The sequence below is a fragment of the Hypanus sabinus genome, chromosome 18, assembly GCF_030144855.1.
Source record: "Hypanus sabinus isolate sHypSab1 chromosome 18, sHypSab1.hap1, whole genome shotgun sequence".
Classification (NCBI taxonomy): domain Eukaryota; kingdom Metazoa; phylum Chordata; class Chondrichthyes; order Myliobatiformes; family Dasyatidae; genus Hypanus; species Hypanus sabinus.
The window spans coordinates 47,890,761-47,916,972 of NC_082723.1; the positions used below are offsets into that span (position 1 = coordinate 47,890,761).

Sequence of the window (26,212 nt, forward strand, 5' to 3'; positions counted from 1 at the left end):
CTAAGAAAAGATGTGCTAGCTTTGGAGAGGGTTCAGAGGAGGTTCACAAGGGTGATTACTGGAATGAAAAGGTTATCATACAAGGAATTTTTAAAGGCTCTGGGTTTGTACACTAGACTTCAGAAGGATGGGGGGTATCTCAATGAAACCTTTTGAATGTTGAAAGGCCTAGGCAGAGTAGATGCAGAAAGGATGCTTCCCATGACGGAGGAGTCTAGGACAAGAGGGCACAGCCTCAGGATAGAGGGGAGTTTATTTAATACAGAGATGCGGAGAAAATCCTTCAGCCAGAGGGTCGTGAATTTGTGGAATTTATTACCACAGGCAGCTGTGGAGGCCAGGTCATTGGGTGTATTTAAGACAGAGCTTCATAGGTACTTGATTGAACACAGCATCAAAGGTTATGGGGAGAAGGCCAGGGAGGGGTAAAAAATGATCAGCCATGATTGAATGGTTGAGAAGACTCGATAGGCCAAGAGGCCAAATTCTACTGCCATGCCTTACGGTCTCATTATAGAATGTCACTCTGGTGCTTCCCACACCTACCATTCTACCTTCTCCTTTTCCCAATCATGATTCGCCTGTCACTGCACCCTCCCACTTCTGGTCCACACTAGAGACTCATCTCAGAATGAGCTTCATCACCACTTACAAATGTCATGAAATTTGTTCTTTCTTTGTGTCAGCAGTAAAGTGCAATACAGAAAATTACTACAGTATTGTGCAAAAGTCATAGGCATCCTAGCTATATTTATACGTGCCTAAGGCTTTTGCACAATACCGTACTTACCTGCACCTTCCGTCTTCTCACCATACCCCTCCCCCATCCAGTCACATGTCCATCTTCACCTGACAGCTTGCACTCCTTCCCCTCTCTCCACCTTCTATTCTCATTTCTTCCTCTTGCTTTCAAGTCCTTGATGAAAGGTCTCGGCCTGAAACATCAACTGTTTATTCCTCTTTATAGATGCTGCCTCAGCTGCTGAGTTCCTCCAGAATTTTGTGCAAGCTGATCTGGATTGTGATGCTGAAGAGTTGTGTGAGACTCCAGATGTAAAACTGCTTACAAATTGCCATAATGGAATAATAATTAAGACCTTAGTTTTCTAATGCCTTGACATTACATCAAAGGAAAAATGAGAAAAGATGAGATTTATTTTACAATCTGAATTGGGTCATTGTGGTGGGAGATTTTAATTTCCTAAATATCGACTGGCATCTCCCCAGAGCAAGGGTCTTAGATAGGTGTGTTCAGGAAGGTTTCTTGACACAATATGTAGATAAGCCTACAAGAGGAGAGGCTGTACTTGATCTGGTATTGGGAAATGAACCTGGTCAGATGTCAGATATCTCAGTGGGAGAGCATTTTGGAGATAGTGATCATAATTCTATTTCCTTTACCATAACATTGGAGAGGAATAGGAACAGGCAAGTTAGGAAAGTATTTAATTGGAGTAAGGGAAGATATGAGGCTGTCAGTCAGGAACTTGGAAGCATAAATTGGAAACAGATAGTACAGGAAAACATATGGAAAAAAATGTGGCAAATTTTCAGGGGATATTTGTGTGGGGTTCAGCATAGGTACGTTCCAATGATGCAGGGAAAGTATGGTCAGGTACAGGAATCGTGGTGTACAAAGACTGTGGTAAATTTAGTCAAGAAGAAAAGAAGAGCTTATGAAAAGTTAAAAAAAAACAGGTAATGCTAGAGATCTAGAATATTATAAGGCTAACAGGAAGGAGTTTAGGAATGAAATTAGGAGAGCCAGAAGGGGCCATGAGAAAGCCTTGGCGGACAGGATTAAGGAAAACCCCAAGGCATTCTACAAGCATGTGACGAGCAAGAATATAAGACATGAGAGAATAGGACCAATCAAGTGTGACAGTGGAAAAGTGTGTATGGAATTGGAGGAGACAGATGAGGTACTTAATAAATACTTTGCTTCAGCGTTCTCTACAGAAAAGGATCTTGGCGATTGTAGGGATGACTTACAGTGGACTGAAAAGCTTGAGCTTGTAGATATTAAGGAAAAGGAAGTTCTGAAGTTCTGGAAAGCATCAAGTTGGATGAATCACCAAGACCAGATGAGATGTATTCCAGGCTACTGTGGGAGGTAAGTGAGGAGATTGCTGAGCCTCTGGCGATGATCTTTTCATCACCAATGGGGACGGGAAAGGTTCCAGACGATTGGAGAGTTGCGGCTGTTGTTCCCTTATTCAAGAAAGAGAGTAGAGGTAGCTCTGGAAATGATAGACCAGTGAGTCTTACTTCAGTGGTTGGTAAGTTAATGGAGAAGATCCTGAGAGGCAGGATTTATGAACATTTGGAGAGGCATAATATGATTAGGAAAAGTCAGCATGGCTTTGTCAAAGGCAGATCATGCCTTAAAAGCCTAATTGAAACTTCTGAGGATGTGACGAAACACATTGATGAAGTTAGAGCAGTAGCTGTAGCTTATATGTATTTCAGCAAGGCATTTGATAAGGTACCCCATGCCAGGCTTACTGCGAAATTAAAGAGGCATGGGATCGAAGGGGACATTGCTTAGTTGATCTAGAACTGGCTTGCCCACAGAAGGCAAAGAGTGGTTGTAGACAGGTCATATTCTGCATGGAGGTTGGTGACCAGTGGTGTGCCTCAAGGATCTGTTCTGGGACACCTAGTCTTTGAGATGTTTATAATTTTTTATATATTTCATCGACTACAGCTCTGCCTTTAATACCATCATTCCAAATAAACTGATTCCTAAGCTCTGGAACCTGGGTCTTAGCACTCAGATCTGCAGCTGGATCTTCAACTTCCTCACAGACAGGACCCAGGCTGTAAAAATAGGGGACAAGCTCTCCTTACAATCACTCTGAGCACTGGTATTCAGACAATATCCTATCCCTTAATGTCAGCAAGATGAAGGAATTGGTTGTTGACTTCAGAAGGAGTAGCGGACCACACAACCTACATCGGTGGTACGCAGGTGGAACAGGTCAAAAGTTTTAAGTTCCTCAGAGTGAATATCACAAATGACCTGACTTGGTCTAACCAAGCAGAGTCCACTGCCAAGAAGGCCCACCAGCGCCTTTACTTCCTGAGAAAGCTGAAGAAATTTGGTCTGTCCCCTAAAACCCTCACTAATTTTTATAGGTGCACCGTAGAAGGCATTCTCCTAGGGTGCATCACAACCTGGTATGGAAATTGTCCTGTCCAAGACTGGAAGAAGCTGCGGAAGATCGTGAACATAGCCCAGCACATCACACAAGCCAATCTTCCACCCTTGGACTCACTTTACACCACACGCTGTCAGAGCAGTGCTGCCAGGATATTCAAGGACAAGACCCACCCAGCCAACACACTTTTTGTCCCACTTCCCTGTGGGAGAAGGTACAGGAGCATGAAGATTCGTATGGCCAGATTTGGGAACAGCTTCTTTCCAACTGTGATGAGACTGCTGAACAGATCCTGACCCGGATCTGGGCCGTACCTTCCAAATATCTGGACTTGACTTGCACTACCTTACTTTCTCTTTTCTATTTATGATTTATAACAATTTTTTATTATACTTATTTCAATTTGTACTTCAGGGAGCGCGAAGTGCAGAAACAATTATCACTGTGATGATCGTATGCTCTATTATCAATTGTTTGGTGACAATAAAGTAAAGTAAGGTAACCTGGATGAGAAATGGAGGGATGGGTTAGTAAATTTGCTCAAGACACAAAGTTTGGGAGTGTTGTGGATGGTGTGGAGGGCTGTCAGAGGTTACAGCGGGACATTGCTAGGATGCAAAACTGGGCTGAGAAGTGGCAGATGGAGTTCAACCCAGATATGTGTGAGATGGTTGATTTTGGTAGGTCAAATATGATGACAGAATATAGAATTAATGGTAAGACTCTTGGCAGTGTGGAGGATCAGAGGGATTTTCGGGTCCAAGTCCATAGGACACTCAAAGCTGCTGAGCAGGTTGACTCTGCGGTTAAGAGGCATACGGTGCATTGGCCTTCATCAATTGTGGAATTGAGTTTAAGAGCCGAGAGATAATGTTGCAGCTATTTTGGACCCTGGACATACCCCACTTGGAGTACTGTGCTGAATTCTGGTCGCTTCACTACAAGAAGGATGTGGAAATGATAGAAAGGGTGCAAAGGAGATTTACAAGGATGTTGCCTTGATCGGGGAACATGTCTTATGAGAATAGGTTGAGTGAACTTGGCCTTCTCTCCTTGGAGCGACAGAGTATGAGAGGTGACCTGATAGAGTTGTACAAGATGATGAGAGGCATTGATTGTATGGTGAAAAGAGGCTTTTTCCCAGGGCTGAAATGCTAGCATGAGAAGGCACAGTTTTGAGATGCTTGGAAGTAGGTACAGAGATGTTAGGGGTAAGTTTTTTATGCAGAGAGTGGTGAGTGCATAGAATGGGCTGCCAGTGACGGTGGTGGAGGAGGATACGATAGGGTATTTTAGAAAAATAGAGGGCTATGGGTAATCCTAGGTTATTTCTAAGTTAAGGACATGTTTGGCACAGCTTTGTGGGCTGAAGGGCCTGTATTGTGCTGTAGGTTTTCTGTGTTTCTATGTTTCTATGAATATTCATCAATTTAAAATTTCCAGAAATGACTCTGCACCAAAGCTGGAGAAAAAGGCAGTTCATTCAAAGGTAAAGGAGATGAAGGATAGGTTTCTATTTGAAGATAAGCTTAGAAGATCAAAAGCATGGTCTCATGTTAGAAACTGAATTTCTTTAGTAACATTCTACCCATTGCTGTGCATTTAATATTTGAGTAATATTGTAAGAATATTGTTTGAATAAGAATTCTTGGTTGTTTACAAGTCACTTGGAAGGTATACGTCAATACACTACCACGTCATATGTGCGTGCCTCACTAAAAGTAAAAACAAACAAAGTAGATACATTTACAGTATTCCTGGTTCCATGTTTTCTTTTGGCTATTTTTATGGTTTGGAGTTACAAAACATAATAGTGGCAATGAGGAAGTTTTAAAATGAGCCCAAGATGACCACCTATTTATTGAAGCACAGTGATATGTTTGAGTTAAAAAGTGCAGCAAGACATTCATATTTTAAAAAAGCACGACTCATTTGTTTCTTCGCAGGGGAAAGATTTATAAAAAGGACGAAGTTATAAAAAGGGCAGAAAACGGATGAAAGTCTTGGGTTAATAAACAGTGAGACCTGGATGATAACAATCATAAATACAAAAAATGAGCAGAAATGGTTAGCTATATCAGAAAGACACATCTCACTACACAACAGATCACTAGCTGAGGTAAACTGAGCGAAATGAGCAGTGGTTTGAAGCAAATGGAATAGCCGATGAGAAATGAATGCCCACTTTACTGAGTGTAGTAGGTGGGAAAGCACACAGTTTGCTTCAATGTTTAAATACTCCAACCAAACTAGGCAAAATGCGCTGTGCTGATATCTTGAAAGTAATGCAGGAACATTTAGAACTAAGGCCATTGCTGATTGCAGAATGATTTTGGTTTCTTAAGAGGAATCAAAAGGCAGGGCAATCAATTTCAGCTGATGTGGCTGGATTGAAGAAATTGTTTGAGCATTGCCAGTTTAGTAATTGGCTTAGTGATGCACTCAGAGTTCGCTTAGCTTGTGGAATCTTGCAAGACTCCTAACTGAAACACACATTTAAAGGAACAGTTGAATTTGCTATATCAATGGAAACTGCAGAGACACAATCGATTTGCAGTCAGGAATGAAAGTTAGCGTAAATAAAATTGCAAACGTCTAAACAGAAACCCGTCTGGCCGAACAAATTCTGTTACCATTGTAGCGCGGCTCACCTTCAGCAATGCAGATTTAAAGGTGAGGATATTACAAGCAAGAGGAAAATCTGCAGATGTTGGAAATCCAAGCAACAGACACAAAATCCTGGAGGAAATTTAACAAAGTAGGGCAGATAAAAAGAGCATGCTGGGCAGACAAAAAGGAATAGGCTGCACATGGTAAAGAAAAAGATAAAAGATCAAGTTGCAGCTTCAAAGAGAACACTCATCTGCATGCTCTTAATGAAAAATCTGATAATGTTGAGATGGAAAGACAAGAAAATCTTGGATGTCCATAGAAGTGATGAATATAGTCAACAACAAGGAAAAGTAGGTAACACTTCCGAAGTAAGGATCAAATGAAGCACATGAGGTGCATAAAGAAGACAGCAAAGAACTAAAGAAGGGAATCAGGGCAGTTAGGAGGGACCATAAAAATTCCTTTACAAATAGGATCAAGGTGAATCCCAAGGCATTCTATACATACATCAAGAGCAAGAGGATAAGTCGGGAATGGGTGGGACCATTCAAGAATACAGGGGGAGACATTTGCTTAGATGCAGAGAATGTGAGTGAGGTACTTAATGAGTACTTTGTTTCATAATTTACCAAGGAAAAGGATAGGGAGGACCAGAAGATCAGTATTGAGTGTATAAATACATTAGGGCATTTAGAGGAGCAGGAAGTGTTGGGCCTGTGAATGAATATTTAGGTGGATATCACTCGAGCTTATTGGGATCTACCACAGGTATTTAAAGGAGGTAAGAGACAAGATTGTTGGGCCCTTGTTATCTTCATGTCCTCTCTAGCCACAGGTGAGGTCCCAGAGGATTGGGAGGTGGCCAATGTTGTGCTCTATTTGAGAAGGAAATAAGGGACAATCCTGGAAACTATAGACCAGTGAGTCTCCCAACGTTTGTAAGAAAATTGCTGGAGAAAATTCTTATGGATATATGAGCATTTTGGAAATCCATATCAGATTAGGGAGAGCCTGCATGTCTTTGTGTGGGTAGATCATGCCCTATCAACTTGATTGAGCTTTTTGACAAGGTGATGAGAGAGATTGATGAGGGTACGTAATGGATGTTGTCTGAATGGACATTTGACTAAGTTTCTAATGTGAGGCTAATCCAGCAGATTAAGGTGCATGAGGTCTGCTGCGAATGGGCTGTATGGATTTAGAATTGGCTTGTGGATAGAAGATAGAGGGTAGTGGCTGAATGGACTTATTCGGGCTGGAACTCCATAATTATTGGTGTTCCACAGGAAACTGAACTGGGACTTCTGCTGTTTGTGATGTATATAAGTGATCTGGATGAAAATGTCGATGGATTGGTTAGTAAATTTTCGGATTATACCAAAACTTGGAGTTTTGATGAAGTTGTGGATAGTGTAGAAGGGAGGCAAAGACTATAGTGCAATGTAGATCAGTTGCAGATATGGGTAGAGGAATGGCAAATGGATTTTAACCCAGATAAATGTGAGGTGTTGTACCTTAGTAGGGCAAATGGAAGGAGACAGTACACTGTTAAGGGCAAGTGTTGCTGAGAGATCTTGGGATCCAAGTTCAAAAGCAGCTGCACAGGTTGAAAGGGTGGTTAAGAAGGGTTATGGAATGCTTGCTTTTATTAGTTCAAAAGTCAAGAGGTTATGTTGCAAATTTATAAAACTTGGGATAGGCCACATCTAGAAATTTGTATTCTAGAAAGTTCTAGTTGCCCCACTATAGGATGTTGAGGGTTAGGAGAGGGTGCAGAAGGTGTTTACCAGGATGCTGTCTGGTTTAGAGGGCATGTGCTACAATGACAGGCTAGATAAGTGTTGTGTTACCAAAGTTTTGCACTCAGAGAGTTGTGGATGCCTAGAATTCTCTACCTGATATGGTGGTCAAGACAAATACATTAGTTGCTTGTTAGAGATATTCAGACAGGCAGATGGATGTAAGTAAGTCGGATGGCTTAGTGTTTGAATGTTTTTGATTTGCTTTTCAGCTGGTTTGGTAAAAAATTCTGAGCTGAATGGCCTTTTCCTGTGCTGTATCTATGTACACAGGACTAGCTAGCTTTGAGGTTTATGATGTGAAAATTAACAGTAGACAAGCAATATGGCTTACACAAGAAGTTAACGGCAAATTAATTAAAATGGAATTGGACACACAGCTCAACTGTTTCAGTCATTCCACAAAATGAGTTTGAATGGCATTTCAAAGATACTGAACTGAAACCTGCAGATATCCAGCTAAGAACTTATGCTGGAGAAAAGACAACTCCTGTGGGAATGACATTTGTAACAGTGAAATACAACAATCAGCAAGCTGAAATTGGGCTTGTTTGTGATAGAAACAGGAGGACCTGAATTGTGGGGTCATACATGGCTGAGGCAACTGCAGCTTGATTTGAGATCCATCCACCTTTTACATGTCATATCCCCTACGTTAAAGTAAATGAAAGCAAATTAAGAAAGGTACTGGATGATGCCACTGCAGCATTCAAGGATGACATTGGAAAACTCAAACATACTAAGGGTAAAATAATATTAAATGAAAATGCCACACCCAAGTTTTAAAAAGCCTGTCTGGTTCCTTATACCATCCATGATAAATTAGCTACTGAGCTAAATTGCAATGGGGTTGAAGGAATTTTTTCCAAGGTTAAGTGGATCCTATGGGAAAGGCCAGTGATCCCAGTAGTCAAGAAGAAGAGTCTGTCAGGATCTCTGGTGATCTTAAGGTCACCATCAACCCAGAGTACTGATAGTCAATCAATACCCTCTGCACAGAATGGAGGATACCTATGCAAACCCTTCTTTAGGGAAACACTTCAGCAAAGTGGACTTAACTAACGCCTACATACAGAGGGAGAGGGAAAAAGAGTCCAAAGTATTTTTCACCACAAACACTCACAATAAGTTTTATCATTCTAATAGCTTATTTCTGGAGAAGGATCTGCACCTGCTCTCTGGCAGAAAGCAATGAACCACATGCTTCAAAGCTGTTCAAGCACTTAGTTTTACTTGGATGACATCATTGTCACTGGTAATGATGCCAAGGGAAATCTCCAAAATCTCAAGGCAGTGTTAAAATATTGAAATTTATATGGTTATACTCCTTTTTAGGATTTGTCAATTACTATAACAGATTCCTGTCAAACCTGTTTACCCTACTCAACCCCTTGAACTCATTACTACAGATCAAGAAGAAATTGCAATTGGAAAGCAGCGGTAGATGGTGTTACAAGATGTAACAGAAATGGTGATGTTAGACACTGCATTCCACACCGTCCAGTGAAGCATACCTGTGATGCTTCGCCTTATTGTATTAATGCAGTCAGGTCATATGTGATGAGTGATGGAAGTGAACACCCTACCGATTTGCCTCATGTTCCTTTACTGCTGCAAAGAAAAATTACTCACAGATTGACAGAGAGGGCTTGAGTCTGGTTTGGGTGTAAAGTGTTACAATCAGTACTTGTACAAGAGGAAATTTGCCCTTATTACTGATCATCAACCACTAGAGTCCATTTTCAATCCACATAAGGTTGTTCTGCAAACAGTAGCAGCACAAATGCAGAGATGGCTCTGATCCTTGGAGGACATGATTACAGGATCGAATCCAAGAGGATGACTAATCACAGAAATGCTGATGGATCATCTTGGAAAAGGAAATACATGAAAACACGACAAAAGAGGGCACCCCTTTTGATGTATTCTCCCTAATGTAAGTCTCCCTAATTGAAAGTCTCCCTATTATGGAAGAGATGACCCAAAGGGAAACCTGAAATTACCTCATACTGTCTCAGGTCTACACGGCCACCCAAAAATGGCTGGAATGTGCAGCAGAATCTCCATCTCCCCAACTTTACCAATTTGCCCTTGGATGAATTTGGTCTTGACAGGGGTTGCCTTATGTGGGGATTGACAGTTGTTGGTACCATCTAATCTGAGAGCTAAAGGGTTGGAGGAACTGCATGCTGGTCATTAGGCATGGTCGAAATGGAAGAGTTGGCTTGATTCTTTGTCTGGTGGGCTGGGATTGATCAGCAAATTGAGCAGCTTGCCATGCACTGTTCAGGAAGCTGCCATACCCCAGAGCTATCAGAACAACTTCCTACAGTCCCTGCGTCAACTCCTGCAACCACACAGAGCGGGCCTCTGAACCTGAGTTTGTTTCACTGTCACAAGTCTCTCCCGTCCAGAATTACATTATCCCACAAGAGTAAGAATCCACCATAGTGATTAAATCCTCAGGCCTGAATATGACAATTTATTATCTACTATGCTGTGGCTGTCTTTATTGATGTCTAGATATATATATGAGCAGTACATTAGCACTTTACATATCGGAGCTGAGATGCAGTTTATATTGAGCTGGTGTTTATAACTAAAAAGGAAGAGTGTTGTTTATTTAATATTTGAGAAATATTGCCAATATATTTTTTTGAATAAGTATCCATTGTTGTTTACATAATTCTTTACAGGATATATATAAAAGTATGTGAATGGCATATGTCATTATTCAACTATGTCATGTGTGCACCTCACTGAAAAAAAGTAGACTTTTTTTTCTCAGCTCAGTGTTTTTCTTTTGATTACTTTTATGGGTTGGAGTTACAAAATATAACATCTATAACTATAGATCAGCTTGCAACACACTCACCTCACTCTTTCATTTCTATATAATTTTCTTCACCAACTAAATGGAAGAATTTAAATGTTTGAGCTGAAATTTCCACTGCATAATTGGATATTTAAAATGCATTGAAGTAGGTCTCCTTTATTAGATTGAGCTATTGCAAAGGAACACGAGTTTTAATTTAATTTTAATTGACCCTCCTGAATGGTTTGTGTCCAATGTACAATTACCATCTGCCCATTTGATTCTGTATGGAGAAGTAATTGTCAAACTATATAGATATTTCTGTGCGGGATAAAGGTTGAGAAAAGAAAGGCCGTTATTATTTAGTAGAGTGAAATTTGACTGCAAATATAAAAGATGTGAATATAGGAAAAAACATCTTTAATTTTCTGTGTGCAACTGCCATTAATGCACAATAATTGTGATAAAATATATTAAATCTGGGATTTTCCTGGGTTTGTTTCTCTATGTAATACTTGAATTCCATTGTGTACATGCAATTGAATCAGAGTGATGCACTGGATGAGCAAACATAAAAGGCTCATTGTTGATTGTACAGCTTCCTGTTTATTTATTATTGCAACTACAAATGTCAAGAAAAAGCAATAATACCAGTGCATCAGCCCTGCTGTATTTTCTAACAGAGGTAATTGCAATGATATATTCTCAGAACCTTGCAAATTTTCATAACTTCCAAGGCAGACATGCAACACAGTTGTGGCAGGTCTCATTGGGTACCGAGCTAGAACCATGAACCAGAGCTGAGTGATGATCTTCCCTTCTACACATACATGTTAGTTACTGTATGTATATAAGTTTGGGAAACAAAATCTATTTTCAAAAGTTTTACAAACGGGAGTACTACAAGCACAATTGTTTAACGTCATTTTCTCTGAACAACTCTTAGCCCATGGGTTTGAGTTCAAGATACCTTCCATAAGTCAGATTGCCAAGCAAGCAGTTAAATCCATTCAAGTATAATTATTGTGCATCATTTAGTAATGAATCAATTTTAGCCTGTTTTCTTCTTTAGACCACATAATCTTGGTGACCCCTTTCACTGTAAGTCAAAAGTATCCTCAGAAAGGATTTTACCAGCGTAGGCTACACATATGACCTGCACATCCAATTCACGCAGAGCAAGATCTGGCAGCCTTCTGGGTATAAGGGCACAGCAGCGATACTGCATAGGATGGATATAATTGGAATAACATGGCCAACTCTGATTATCTCCTGCCCCAAAGCAAAAAGCCAGCTATCAAAACTCATTACTATTAATATGATCATTTGCTGTAGACTGCATTAACTAGCCTTGGGTGACACATATCTGACAGGACCTAAATAATTATTTGTGATCTGCTGTGTTGAGGACTTGAGTCAGCAAGAGGAAAAATGTTGACAGTTAAGCACTCAGGGAAAAGGGGGTAAAATGGAAATTCAAAATCAGTGTAGTTGTAATCAGCATCAGTCATCTCAGTTAACCAAAAGATGGAACTTGTATAATTTTAAGAAGCTGCATGGTTTCACCAATACCAGGCTTCAAAGATGAATTCTTTTATTCCCCTGTTGCAATGTTATGGCAACAAATGCATGAAGATGTAATGGTCTTCAAATCATTCAGCTAAAAGACAGCCTAAGATAATCAAAACAATCGAAAAGATTCAATGGAGAAAATTGGCACTCTATAATGTGAACTAAATCACTACTTGGTGGACTACACCAACAGTGTAAAATTAAGTGTTGTCTTGGAAAGTAATCCCACAACATCAATTAAATGATATCCCATCCCTGGCATAAACACAACGCATCAGTGACAGGAATAATAAATAGTCTTTCTCTTTTATTTAGTGCTTACTGGGTCTGGTACTGTGGCAACATGATGAGAACTCAATTTCTATATATTTAGTACGTACACTGTAACACACTGCCAGCTATTAAAAAACAGTTTATTGAAGCATACACATCTTAATTGTTGCCATTTTCATTTTTTTTTCACATATTAACAGCACTGTGGAAAGTCTCAAGTCTGCTACATTAAAAGATACAAACACATCACACCTCAACAGCATAAGAATTAAAAAGGCAAGTTGACCGACAGACAACATCCACAGGCAGCTTTTTTTTTGTATTCAAACAGGTTAAATGATATCCAGCGATTTCATATACCAAGGTCAAGACATTCAAAAGCTCTTCATCCAAAACAAATCACTGACTTATTCAGGACTCATCTTTGTTTCTTTCTGAATCATTTTGCTGTCCAGTTAAAGGTGAAGGGAATAATGACAATACAAAAGAGAATTCAGTAAACATATGTTAGTACCAAGTTGCGATGATTGACTAAAGCGAGATTTTAATATATTTTTAGTATGACCCAAGGAATTGTAATAAACAGTTTAATTTTTATATTATGTTCTGCCTGCCTCTCTCTTATTCCAAATCTCCACTGATTTAGAATGGACTGGATTCTGCATCAACAGCACTTTGGGGCAAGTCAACCATGAGACGATAATCTTCAGAGTACAGTGATCAGATCATCAGAGCTCTCTGGTGCATTGCTTCACAGTGAGCCAGTACAACAGACCATGAATGCTATTGATTTGGGAATGCCCATCTCCACCAGCACTCCATTCTTGTAATCCCTGGGGAAAGCAGAAGTTAAGCTTGCATTTCAAGGTTACAAGTTTTACCGCACAATCACAATAAACTGAGTACTTGTGTTCAATTGCAATGCCCTCTGTAATAGTTGTCCGTGCTTCCAAATGACACAGGTGGCCATTCAGTCGCTCTAGTCAATACCAGCTCACAGCAATCCCATTCGCCAATTGTTTTTTTCCTGTCATCCATTCTCTACATCCCAACAATTCTACCAAACGGCTACACTAGAGGGAATTTTACAGAGGTCAATTAATCTACTAACCTGCCAATCTTTCTTTGGAGGAACCCAGAACACTCTGAGGAAACCCAATATGATCACAGGAAGAACATACAGTCTCCATACAAACAACCCTGGAAGTCAGGAGCTGTGAGACAGTGGCTCCACTGTGCCACTCACTGCTTAGGTGGCATCTCTTCAGACAGCACCCAGGTTGGCATCTGAATGAATTGTAAAAGTGAGTTCCTTCTTTTGGATGCTTGACAAAACACAGAAAATGCTCATAATATATCTGCTTTACAATCTCATTTCATATACGTCTCTGTTTCTCTAAAATAGCAAAAATATCCTTTCATTAGGCAGGGATTTCACCCTTTTAAAATCAGCTTCCTCTCTGTTCAGGGTTCTCAATCAGTGAACATGCATTCTGGTGAGTGCACAATACAGAGCAATTATGGGACTTTCATGGTGTCCGTTGGAGTGAAAGGAAAGGGTTTATATTGTTTACAAAGGGCCCATAATTTAGGGATCATTATCAGTGAATTCAATAAAGAATTTAGTAGAAACAACTCTATCCTGAGAATGGTGAAATGTGAGACAGAGTTTTTGAGGTAAATTATGTTGATATACTAAAGAATAAGGGAAAAAAGTTAGATTTTCATTTATAAAGCACCTTCACAGCCTCATTTTATCCTATTTTTCAAGTTCTGGCATGGATTTAATGTAGGACACTAGATCAAAGCTAAAGAAAATTAAGCTTACGTTGTGGCACGAGAAGAGCTTTTATAAGGGACGTGCCAGCAAGCACTAATTAGTTGGAATAGTCAGTTTAATTTTCCTGCAGTTAAATTGAAACAGCAAAATGAAAGCAGAACTCATAAATGGTTCAACAATTTTCACCTTCTTGGTTGGAGCTATTTCTTGTCAATCTGCATGCTCATTGATTATCAATGTCAAGGAACTAGACAAATTAGTACATGTAAGAGGGCTTCACATGGATAATCAAAATTAGTGAAGAACGGTGAATGGTCTTCCATCTGAACCATTGTCTCTGTTTCTCTTTCCACAGACGTGGCTTGACCAGCTATTTCAAACATTTTCTGTTTTGTTTTGGTATCAGGAGGATAATTTTATTCTTTTCTCAAGAACTGGGGTGTGCATGAAGGATGCAGTTTTGCTAAATGAGTCCTGAAGAAGGGTCTCGGCCCAAGACATCAACTGTTTATTCATTCCCATAAATGTTGCCTGGTCTGCCGAGTTCCTCCAGCATTTTGTGTGTGTTACTTTAGAATTCCAGCATCTGTAGACTTTCAGATGTTTATAATTTGTTGCTATTTGAGCTGATTGGAGATTTTTGAATGAAATGACATATTGTGGATAATGCTGTTTTATTCATATGGACAGTCGCCACTTCGGGCCAAATTCCTCATCAGGACTGGAAAGGAAGTGGGCAGAAGCAGAATACGAAGGTAGAGAGCAGGTGAAGGAGTTCAAGATGGCAGGTTGCTGCCTAACTTGCTGAGTTCCTCCAGCATTTCGTGTGTTACTCGAGATTTGCAGTATATGTATATTCTCTTGTGTTTATGCAGCTGAATAATGTATTGCCTTAATCAGTGGTACTACTTCCCATTCCAGGACAATGGTGAAAGGAACCTCAGTGGGAAGATATTTTGCAGGGATATTATCACCGAAGTGCAATTGACCACATGTATGAAATTATGTTCTTGAACCAGCTACAAAAATTCACACATAACACCTGCTTCTAATTGCCTCTAGTTAATCAATGAAGGGGAGATGACACCAAAGTCAAAACTGATAGATCTTCTAAATATAGCTACTACATGTTGTTAATTTTTGTTTCCAGACTTTGCACTCCTAATAAGAACCACACATCCAGAGGTGAGGGTTCCACACATCTTCGTCTGGATGTATAATTGCAACACTGATCCTTAAACTTAACCAGGCCATATAAGTGAGGTTTATTTGGAAATTGACAGTCACTGATTACAAATTGAAGAGTGAACAAAACATCAGAGTATGAGAGATACGAACATATATGTGAATTGATGACCCTTCAGGTAAAACTTCTTTTTAAATTGGCCTTTTAAAGTAGTAAGTATCCACGCAACTTCGCCCCCAGTTGTCTAATTTCTCAAACTGCATTGTGCATAGCATTTAAAGATCTCCCTCGACACTTCTGAATCTCAACAATCGACAGTTTTCTTTATAAACGTGTACAACATTTTAAATAAGGCAGCAATTAACTGCAGCTTCTAGTTACTCATTTTGCTACGTATGGTGCTTAAGTGATAATTAGCTTCCAGCAGAGTACTTCAATTTCTCACATACATAATGGTTTGAGACATGCCATCAATAATTGAACAGAGATAGTGCCTGCTTTTAATATAACTGAAAGTGATCGCATAAACATGAATTATTATCAACTGAAACAGAAATTGTCTGCATCTTATCTACTCCAAAGTCTACAGCATCAAGAGCTGTCTTCTGCAAAACATTTCAAAACCGCAAAAGAAAGAAGGGACAGAGAGAGTCTTGGATTTATTAAGCACCTCATATATTTATGAAATATCCCAAAGTGTAACACAGCTCAGTTTATAATGTGAGTAGGGCAGTTACTAGTAAACTTTCTCCAGGCTATCTTCAAATGAGAACAAGCAAATAAAGTGTTTTACTATGCAGTTTTTTTTTTAGTGAAGGATGTATTTTGGCTTGAGCATCTCCGCTTTTCTCCCAACTCATTGTGCAGGTGCTTTTTCCTCACCTGAAAAGGCTCCCAAGCCTTAGGTTAAAAAGGAAGGGCAGCACACTCCTTGTACTATTTTGGAGCATCAGCTTAGATTCTGGGAAGTATCTGAAACACACATCTTTTGGAAAGCAGAAGGAAGGAAAATGTGCTGTCATCTGAATCAATGCTGCTCTTTGCAAGCATTAAGATGCTTGTAGTTTCATTATTCAACTCAGCTTACAGATTTTTTTAAGGATTTTTCATACTTTTAGAATATTTCTGTTAATCCGCAGAAGAAATGAGCATGTTTTGAAGATATGGGATCTCGTGAGAAAACAGGATTCCAATGTAGAAAATTGTTCATCACTGCTGATCTGCTCAGCAATGTGCAGCTACCTTGCAATCAAAATCTGGAATGAAGGCCACAGAATCTCAAGGACTGAGTGAGCCATTTAGCCACATTTGCCTGCTTGGCTGTTCAATAAAATTATGCAAGACTCTAACTGGGAGTTTGCACAAACCCTTTTTCTCTTGGTTCTCTCAATGCCCAAATAACTCACATAACATTACATTACCGGCAAAGGCCAGTTTGGTATGTGACTCCATTAATGAATGAAACAGAGTGGTTCCTGAGATAGCTCACCGGATATCCAAGCTGCCTTCAGTCCAAGTTCACATTACATTGCCTAACTGGTTGTCATTGGCTGACCTACAGGGAAAATCAATAGTCACTTCATATCACAAACGAATTTCCATGTGAAGGGAGTGGTAAGCAAGTGTATGAAATATCCTCTGGTTGGTCAAAATATTTTTCAGAGTAAAATACCAGTTTCCCTTCCACTGAAGCTATTCTAATGAACCCTTGTTCATTTGCACACTGCCTGGATAAGAGATTTTCTTGTGCATTGACTAAATAAATAACATGTCTGGGATAACCATTCCTGCACCCACATTTCTTCAACAATTACGTTGACTTCTCCACTCAGGTCACTAATGCTACAGTTGACGACATTGGGCAGACCATGTCTTCAATTCATGGCAGAACATGACCAGGTGTATAGAGGAAAAAGTTCAAGGATGTGCTCAAAGCATCCTTGAATAAGTAGAATATCTCTACTGAACCTGGGAATCTCTGGCTCAAAATGAAAGAGACTTGGGATGGTATTGAGTATATCTAATTAATGTATCAAGAGTATGCATAGACATTGTATAAGGGTGCAAGGAGAAAACTTCCTCAAAATCGTTCTACTATTCTGCCCTTCAAACCACCATCTGTCTATCTGTGGAAAAGTCAGTCACTTTGAAATCCACAAAACTGGAGTGAACGTATGTCATTCATAATTCCACATGCCTGTCTAAGAAGAAAAATGCCATACATAAATGAAAATTGTTATCAATCATCAGTGGACATTTCCCTTGTGTAACTTTTTCTCTCAATGAGTACAATAACTTATCACCAATGCTATATTACAAAATACCCTCGTATCACTGTGGTATAACAAATTGGATGGTGCCACGGTATTCCTGGACTCCAAAATTACATTACACTGGTCGATAAATGTCCACAGCTAACAATTTGCTTCATCCTTCAGGATCATCCACACTGGTTCCAAATTGAGTGAGTGCATTGCCAATATTTTATAGTCAGGAATGAAGTAACAGGGCAATGATGAAGTACTCACCAACAGCTGTGCTGTTAATTGCGAACATTTTTAATCATTCTCTTTTGACAGCATAAAAGTCTACTGTGATAGGTATCACATAATATTTTATAGATATTCGAGGCTCTAATCTCAGCAATCTTCAGCCACAGCTGTGAGTACTTGCCATCCATTTTATAGGGTGCTAACAGTGTGATAAAACAAAGAGAGGCCATTGCTGGATGAGTACAAAAAAGTCTAACTGGTTAAAATTTTCCATGTTCCAGCAGTTATCCCCATCTCACCATAGTATGATGTTACCAAAATGCATCAAACTAGACTGGTTCTCCTTAAACACCTTCATCTCCTGCTGTTAATAGTTAAAGGAAAACTGCCATCAATGCTGTTGAACAGAATGATGTGTTGATCATAAAGCTGGAGCTGAAAACATCAGAGACATTTGATTGTTATGCACTGGGCATGGAACATTCAAAGCAATACACACAAAATGCTGGAGGAATTCAGCAGGTCAGGCAGCATCTATGGAAATGAATAGTCGCCGTTTCAAGCCAAGACACTTCTTCAGGGTTGGGAAGGAAGGGGGAGGATGCCAGAATGGAACATTCAAGATACTAGAGGTCCAAGAAACAGAAAGGGTTTGCTTGAGATTAAAACAGAATGTTGAGGATACTCAGCAGGTCACGCGGTATCTGCGGAGAGAAAATGAGTCAACATTTCTGGTCGCTGACTTTTCACCGGTACAGAGAAAAGAAATTAATATGTTTTAAGAACAATTTGGGGAGTGGAGAAAATAAAGGAAATGACAGTGATTGAGTAACAGAGGACTCGGTCGCATCTGTTCAATTACCAACATTTCTGTCCCCTCCTCTCTCTCCTTATTTCCCACGACCTTCAACATGATGCTGCCAATAGATTTATCCTCACTTTTCTTCCCCTTAATTCCAGCATCCCATATCATAGAGAGTCTGTTTAGCCTGCTCACCTTCTGCCTGTAACTTAAAACATAGTTGACTGCTGACTTTGCTCAGTTTTGATGAAAAGAACTCTGTTTCTATCCCCAAATGTGCTGCCTGACATGATGAATATTTCAAGCATCCTCTGCTTTTATTTCAAAATTCTAGTACTTGCATTCTTGTTTCATGTTTCAGAAGCTGGAGATGAAGTTCTCTTAACAAAATGAAATGAGCACTTGGATGAGAATCTATATTACATTTACAAAGTTTGTAAAATGCAGAGGTCGATAATCAATTTTCCCATTGGATCTTCTCAGTGTTGTCTCTGTGAAGCTTTCCTCAAAGCAGGAATGTAGGGAATCTAAATTTCTTACTGTTGTGGTCCTATCACAAACTTGGCTTTGTCCAATCTCACTGTCATGCCATATATGTCTGTAAGCCAATACAAGTGGATATAGCAACCCAATCTTAACATTTTACCTCTGTTTAACATTTCATAGAAATGACTATGGCTCTCAAGGGCTTTCATTTTCAGAACCCAAAGACCAATGGGATATTCTTGTGAAAATATTCCCTTTGTGTTCCCAAGAAATAGTTGAATGAATGGAAAAAATCTTACGCAGCATCCAATAGTTCTGCTCCTTCTACACGAGTATAAACTGCAAGGTATCTGCTCCTTTAGATGCAGATCAAGGGATCTGATTAAATATCACTGCAGTAACAGTATCCATAAATCTGATGCACATTGCCCCCCCATGCCTATTTTACCTCATAATGTAGAGGATGGGCATTCAACTCATTAAGTCCATAAGCAATCCCAGAGTTATAGAGTTATGGAACAATACATCACAGAAGCTGGCCCTTCAGCCCATCTAGTCTACATCAAAATGTTAATGTCTAGTCCCACTATAGCTCTACATATTCCTCCCATCCACATACATACTCAAATTTCCCTGAAATGTTGAAACCAAACTATTAAGCCTCATCAAACCATGAATCTCGTAATTTTGCATACCTCTATCAAATGTCCTCTCATTCACTTATGCTCCAGTTCCTAGGTTTATGCAAATATCTTTCCTTTCTCTGCCTAACACTGCAAAAAAGACAAAAGTTCAATGTACCGCCAAATCTGCAGAAGGCAGACGCAACAATGGAGTGGGATATGCCAAAATGATAATTAAAGTCATATATACTGTCATAGTGGAGAAGATATTATATCACAGCCATCCAGCTGAGTTGAAACATGACTTGAGATTGATGAGATTATTGTAAGATAACAAAGGTACAAGAATATTCCAGACTTTTCTTCTAAAACAACAGAAATTCCTAACAATAGACAGTGATCCGGAATGGGAGGCCTTTCCTCTTTCCTAACATCCCAATCACTGTTTGAACCAGCCAGATGGAATATTGACCTTATGTGGAGAAAGTTGGAAGAATTACAGTTATGTATAGGGGAGAGAAAAAAAACAAGAGAACAATGTCACTCAACAAGAACACAATTTAGTGAAAAGAATAGGGATGTATGAGATTCACAAGCACTTGGATTTTACTTTTCTTGCATTTGTTAGGGAATGTCATATCATTACTGAATCGACTAAAACACCTCACAAAAGAAGCTTTGCATTAGAGTTTCAAAGGATGGATAGAATTATTAAAATGAGAGGCAAATTAATGAAAATTGAAACTTGCTCCAGAACACACACGTACACACAGTTGTTGAACTAATCCTAGATTCATGCCATCAACATGAAGTTGACTATTGTGTGGAATTAAAATACATGGATGCAAAAGAGTATCTGAAAACCAGGATAATAAAATCTTTTAAAAATGTTCATCACTCTACAAACTTCATAATACTTATGGAGGTCTTTTTAACGTATGCATTATTGAGCTGCAGGATCTGGTGAAATGCTGGAAACTAGCTGTCATCTCCACATTTAACAATGGGAATTTCCCTTCCTGAACCCACCCGCAGGTTTATTATTCCAAACTGCCTGGTCCTTCGTAAGTTGAACACGTGTGACAAATTAATTAGTCAGAATGTCTCAGGGTCAAAGACCTTTTCTGAAATTATAAGCGGGTTGTAAAACTGTAGGAAATGGATCCTTGCCAGGAAATATACATCAGATTTTGATCAGTCAGAGGCCACAATGAGCTCTGCTCACTTAAGGACAGACAGCACAAAAGAAAATATAATGCAACACACACAGATGCCAGAGGAACTCAGTAGGTCAGGCACCATCTATGGAAATGAATAGACATTGGATGTTTTAGCTGAGACCCTTCTTCAGGACTGAGAAAGAAAACATAATGCTAGAATTAAAACAATTATTTGAAATCATTTAAAAATGAAAATGACAGGAATGAACAGGCCACTCAGCATCTGAAAAAGAAAATGAAATTGTCTTCTGACTAGATGCAGAATTTTCCAAATAATGGGCAAATATTTTTGTTTTGTTTCAGCTGTCATCTGGATAATTCTGTATTTTCAGCACTTTCCCATTTTATTGAGAGAAAAAAAATCATCAGGTCTTTCTGACCATTTCCTACTAACGATGGGAGTAAAAAATGCTTGTGTTGAATTATTAAGTCAGCGGATGGCCCTTAAACATCTGCACATCATTAATCAAACAGTGAGGGGTAAACACTGTCAAATTATGAATCTTTATTTCTCAATTTACGAGCTGACCTCCTTCCCCTTTTGAGCTTTTCTAATTAAGATTTTTTTTCTTCTGATGTGCCAACTATCGTTAACCAATGCTGAGTCAATATCACCGAAGATGCTGCTTAATTTTTGTTCTAAATGCTGGACAGATAGGATAATATACACTGCACTGCTCTGTGGTTACAAGTTCTACGACTCTGAATATGATTATTGAATTCAAGAGACCACCTTTTGAGGGGGCACTTGATGAACAGCTTTAAGTGAGATTGATGTGACTTTCAGGGAAACTGGTCTTTTAAGGTGCTCCCTGAATCCAGTCCTACTGTGCCAAAGAATGTCACTAAAAGACAGAATGAAATTGTTTATAACAGTGCCTTCACCCACCTCAGTAAACTCCTGACTTTCCCCATAAAAAAGCTCCACACTTGCTCATATATGGCACATCCCCTTATTCCTTAATTATTTTTGAATTGTTTTCCATCCCACTTACCCCAGTAGAACTATTTTTATTTTGTGTGTGTGTGTGTGTGTGTTTGTAATGGTGTGTGTGTGCATGTATGCGTGTGAGTGCACTTGTATGAGTGTGAATGCACGTGCGCGTGTGTATGTGTGCATGTGTGTATGTGTGTGCATTTTCTGTACAAATTCATGCTAGTTACCAGCTAGCATGTGCACCTGTGGAAACTATAAGAATGCGAATAATATTTTGGAATGGCAGTAGTTCACAACAAATATTCCTGACTGCCTCACACATCCTGGAAGGCCTTCCTTCGCGTAAAGTGGGAATGACAAAGGTGTCCTTGTCTGAAGGGAGAAGAACCATGCTTGGACAAATTGGTTTGCTGAAATCACCCAATGCCCCTTCCCAACACTCCCCATCGACTCCTTGCCTTTCCCCAAGAAATCACTTTGTGGTACGTGTGTTTGTGTTTTTCTCTCTCTCTCTTTTTTTTTGCCGCTGTACAAATCCTGTCGGAAAAAGTCAACAAAGTTTCGTTGTCAGTAGGTCAGCCTGCTTCAGGACCTCGGAGTTGTAAATGTCCAGGGCATGGTTTACCCGCATGACCTCGCTGCTGTTGAGCTTGAGGCGGTGCTTGAGCATGCAGGAGAAGAGGTCCAGCTGCGCCTTGCCTGGGGCCACGGGCGGCGCCAGCCGGTTGATGCGCTCTCGGATGTCCAGCAGCAGCAGCATGACCGAGGACGAGGAGTGGAACTGGCTGCCCTGCGCGTACGACTGATTGACTTGCTGGACCGCGCTGCGCAGCAGGTCGGTGTTGAAGCGCAGGCTGTAGCCGTACACCTGCACGTCTGAGATCTTGATATAGATCTGCCGCTTGTTGGGGTCCGAGAGGTCCACGGGACCCTGGGCCGTCTCGTTGCGCAGGGCGGCCGGCAGCTTGGCCCGGCTGCGCAGGTAGATGTGGACAGTCTCGAAGACTGTCTTCCACCTGTTACCCAGGAGCAGGGTCCAGTTATAGCATGGAGAGTCGTGCAGTCTCGTTTTCTCCCAGCTGGGATAACCATACTCGCCAATCGGCGTGTTCCAGCCCTCCGAGTGACTGCCGCTGAAGGGGTTAATGTAAACAAAAAAGATCGGGTCCAGGCTGCTGTTTCTCATCTGACAGATCTTCATGGACAGGCCCACCACCATGTGGATGAAGTCCACCCGGTTTTTGTTGCTCTTAAGGGTCAGCGACATCCGCTTCCGCCATCGGGGGTCGAAGAAGGTGTCCAAGCGGATCTCGTTGCTAATGAACATGGTCTGGATGGATAGTCTCGAGTCCTTCTTGGCCAGGAGGTAATTCAGCTCCAGGTCATGGAAGTCCAGCTCCGTCTCAAAGCTGACGAACTGCTCGCTACGCTCCGAGTCCACATTCTGAGGCTCACAGCGGCCCCGGTAGAGCTTGTATCCACGGTTGCAGGAACCGCAGAGGGAGATGTTGGCTAGGCTGCACATGGCGCAGCTGCTGTTGCTACCGATGTTGCAGGGGATGGCCCGCTGGCACAGATTGGCAACGGTGTGGCACACGCAGGTTTTCTGGCTCTCCAGGAAGATGCCCCAGTACCCGTTCTCGCTGCAGTATAAAAACGACTGGACTCGATTCAGCCACTGATGTACTGACCTGCAGACAGAACAAAACAGGGGTGTTAGGATCGATCCTGGATACCGACTGAAAGGCAAATGCACTTACTGAGCCAGAATCTCCTTCTTAATGGCATATTCAAAGGTATAGCATCACAACAACATCACACACTACATGGTACACTTGCAACAAATCTTCTCTTATTCTGCAAAACTATATTGTGCTTTCTGTTTTCTCTTTACAACCTCAATGTAATTAAGTATGGCATGATCTGTCCAGATGACACATAAAGCTAAGGCTATTCACTGTACATCGGTACATGTGAGAGCAATGAACCAACTAATATATCACAAGAGTCCTAGAATCATGCAGCATAGACACACCATTCTATTCCATGCTAACTAAGTACCCCATATGGTCCAAAGCCTTCCATGACTTTGTGATTCAAGTGTTCAGCCAAATCGGTTTGCTGTGAGGCTAACTGCCTCCACTGCATACTCAAAATTCACAGCATATTTTGTTATCAAAGTATGCATAATTTATATAATGAGAATCGTCTCCTTACAGGCAACCATGAAACAAAGAACCCATTAAAAACAAAAGAAGATTGTCAAACACTCAGTGTGTGGAGAGGAAAAAAACAGAAATCACGCGAACAACATTCAGAACTTAAGTCCACAATTCCAGGCATCACTGCAGCTGATTCAGAAGGACTCAGTCCAGTGCAGAGTTGAGCAAACCCCATAGAGCAGTGAGCCAAACCAGCTTGTCTCTCGCCTCTGACCCCAACAGCCTGATCATTTCAATCTAGCCCGGGGCTTAAATCGTCCAAACCTGCGGTCGTTCCCTGCCCTCGGGCTCAGGCTCTGCTGCATTGATAAGGCCCGTACCCAATCTTTCCAGTTCAGCACGGATCTTTCCTAGTTTCGCTTTGCTCTGCTGCATCAAATTACATGACTTTTCCAATCTGGCTTGGGCCTTCAATCAATCGAACCTCAATTCTTCCACGCCTCGTCTTGGCTCTGCTGCATCGAATTGACTCTAAATCCACTCCAGCATCTCCAGCTCGGACATGTTGCAACCATCCTGCCCCAGCGAGAGTCCAGTAACGTCACAAAAGTGCCAGGTCATACAGATGCTTAAGCTCAGCTCTGACAGTGAAGCCACAGGCCACCATTTGCAGTGACCGTTTACCAGAAAAAGAGTGAATAACGAAGTATTTAGTTGCTTTCTTTGTTTCGCTGACTGCCAGCACAATGCTGCTTAAACCAATAAATGGCGTAACCCTCCCTCTGCGTGAAAAAGTCCTTCATCAGATTTCCTCTAAACCTCTTATCCTCAGTTTCCCTCTAAATCCTTACCTTTATTCCTCCTATCATTTTAGAATATAAATAACATGATTTACAGTTGTCACAGCGGCACAGATGTAACAGCTCCATGAACCTGGGTTTATTTGTGACCTGGTGATGGTCACTGGAGTTTTACTGTTCTTTACATAATCAGAAGGGCTCTCCCTGGATACTCTGATCTCCTCTCAAATCCTCGCAAATTATAAATTGTCCTTAGTTTGTACCTAAGTGGTACGATCTAGTAGGAGTTAAAGGGGATGAGTTTGGAACAAAACAAATGATATAATTGAGCGCTTGGTGGTCAGCTTGGACTTGGGTGGGCCAGATGGCCTGTTTCTGTCTTGTACCACTCCATGAAATTACCAATTACAGGAATTTAGCTTCAAGGGTGGACAATAAATACCATACTCAAACTTGTCCATATGTCATACTCATTTCTTTTTGAACAACAATTAATATTTATCCATGCAACATAACATGTTATATAGCATAAAACTGACATCAAATTAAATTGAATTGAATTGACTTTCTTACTTACATCTTTCATATGCATGAGGTGTAAAATTCTTTGTCTCCTAACTTAAAGCTATTAATAAAAAAAAGAGTCCAACTAATGCTTCAGGTGTGGATCCCTAACCAGACCTAATAGCGTCACTGAGTCATTCACCAAGACTACCCTACTTTGGCTGGTAAAGGATTATTAGTTATTTTTCATCAACAAGTCCAGTGAATTACAATTGTTGATTTAGGAATTTCTGGCATGCTTGAACACGCACACACACACACACACACATTTGTGCTCTCAAGTGAATCAAATGGTCTTGCACCCAGAGATGGATTAAATCAGTTGGTGTGAGCACATATGCACATATCTACTTATTTATTGATATAGAGTGTGGAGGAGGCTCTTCCGCTTTTCCGGCCCTTCAAGCTATGCCACCCAGCAATCTCCCAATTTAATCCTAGCCTAATCACAGGACAATTGACAATGGCCAACTAAGCTACCAACCTCTTTGGAATGTGGGCGGAAAGTACATCATCACGGGGAAACGTACACACTCCATCCAGGCAGAGGCGGGAGTTGAACCTGGGTTGAAGGTATTTGGAAAAATTTGCACTAATCACAATGCTACCGTGCTACCCTGAATATCAATTCATGCGTAGAATGGTGATAAGCACCCTCTATTATTCTACATTCAGTCCTGATCACTGGGCCATTATTTTTTCACTTGCAAAGCCACTTTTTCAATGGTGGTGGAAAATTATAAGGGGAAGTATTAATGCCATCCTTATATGAGAAATGTCTGGTACCATGTTCCAGATGTGGACTCACCAAAATAACAGAGAAGCTGAAAGGGCTAAATGTTTCCGGGACTGGATCACTATTCCCTCGAGCATACAAGATCAAACAGCAAGTCTAAGATAACTAAAGTACTTAACGGCATGGGAAGA

The 26,212-nt window shown here is 40.5% G+C and overlaps 1 protein-coding gene across 2 annotated transcripts in view; it reads right to left on the bottom strand.

Moving 5' to 3' along the window:
- Positions 1 to 12,282: 12,282 nt before the first annotated feature.
- The window catches only part of brinp1 (bone morphogenetic protein/retinoic acid inducible neural-specific 1), a 417,096-nt gene continuing 403,166 nt past the window's right edge, over positions 12,283 to 26,212 (bottom strand). For both annotated transcript variants that reach the window (XM_059994295.1, XM_059994296.1), the window contains exon 8: positions 12,283 to 23,450. In XM_059994295.1, the coding sequence (XP_059850278.1) occupies positions 22,310 to 23,450 (1,141 nt within the window). In that variant the 3' untranslated portion in view covers positions 12,283 to 22,309. The remainder of the gene's footprint in view (positions 23,451 to 26,212) is intronic.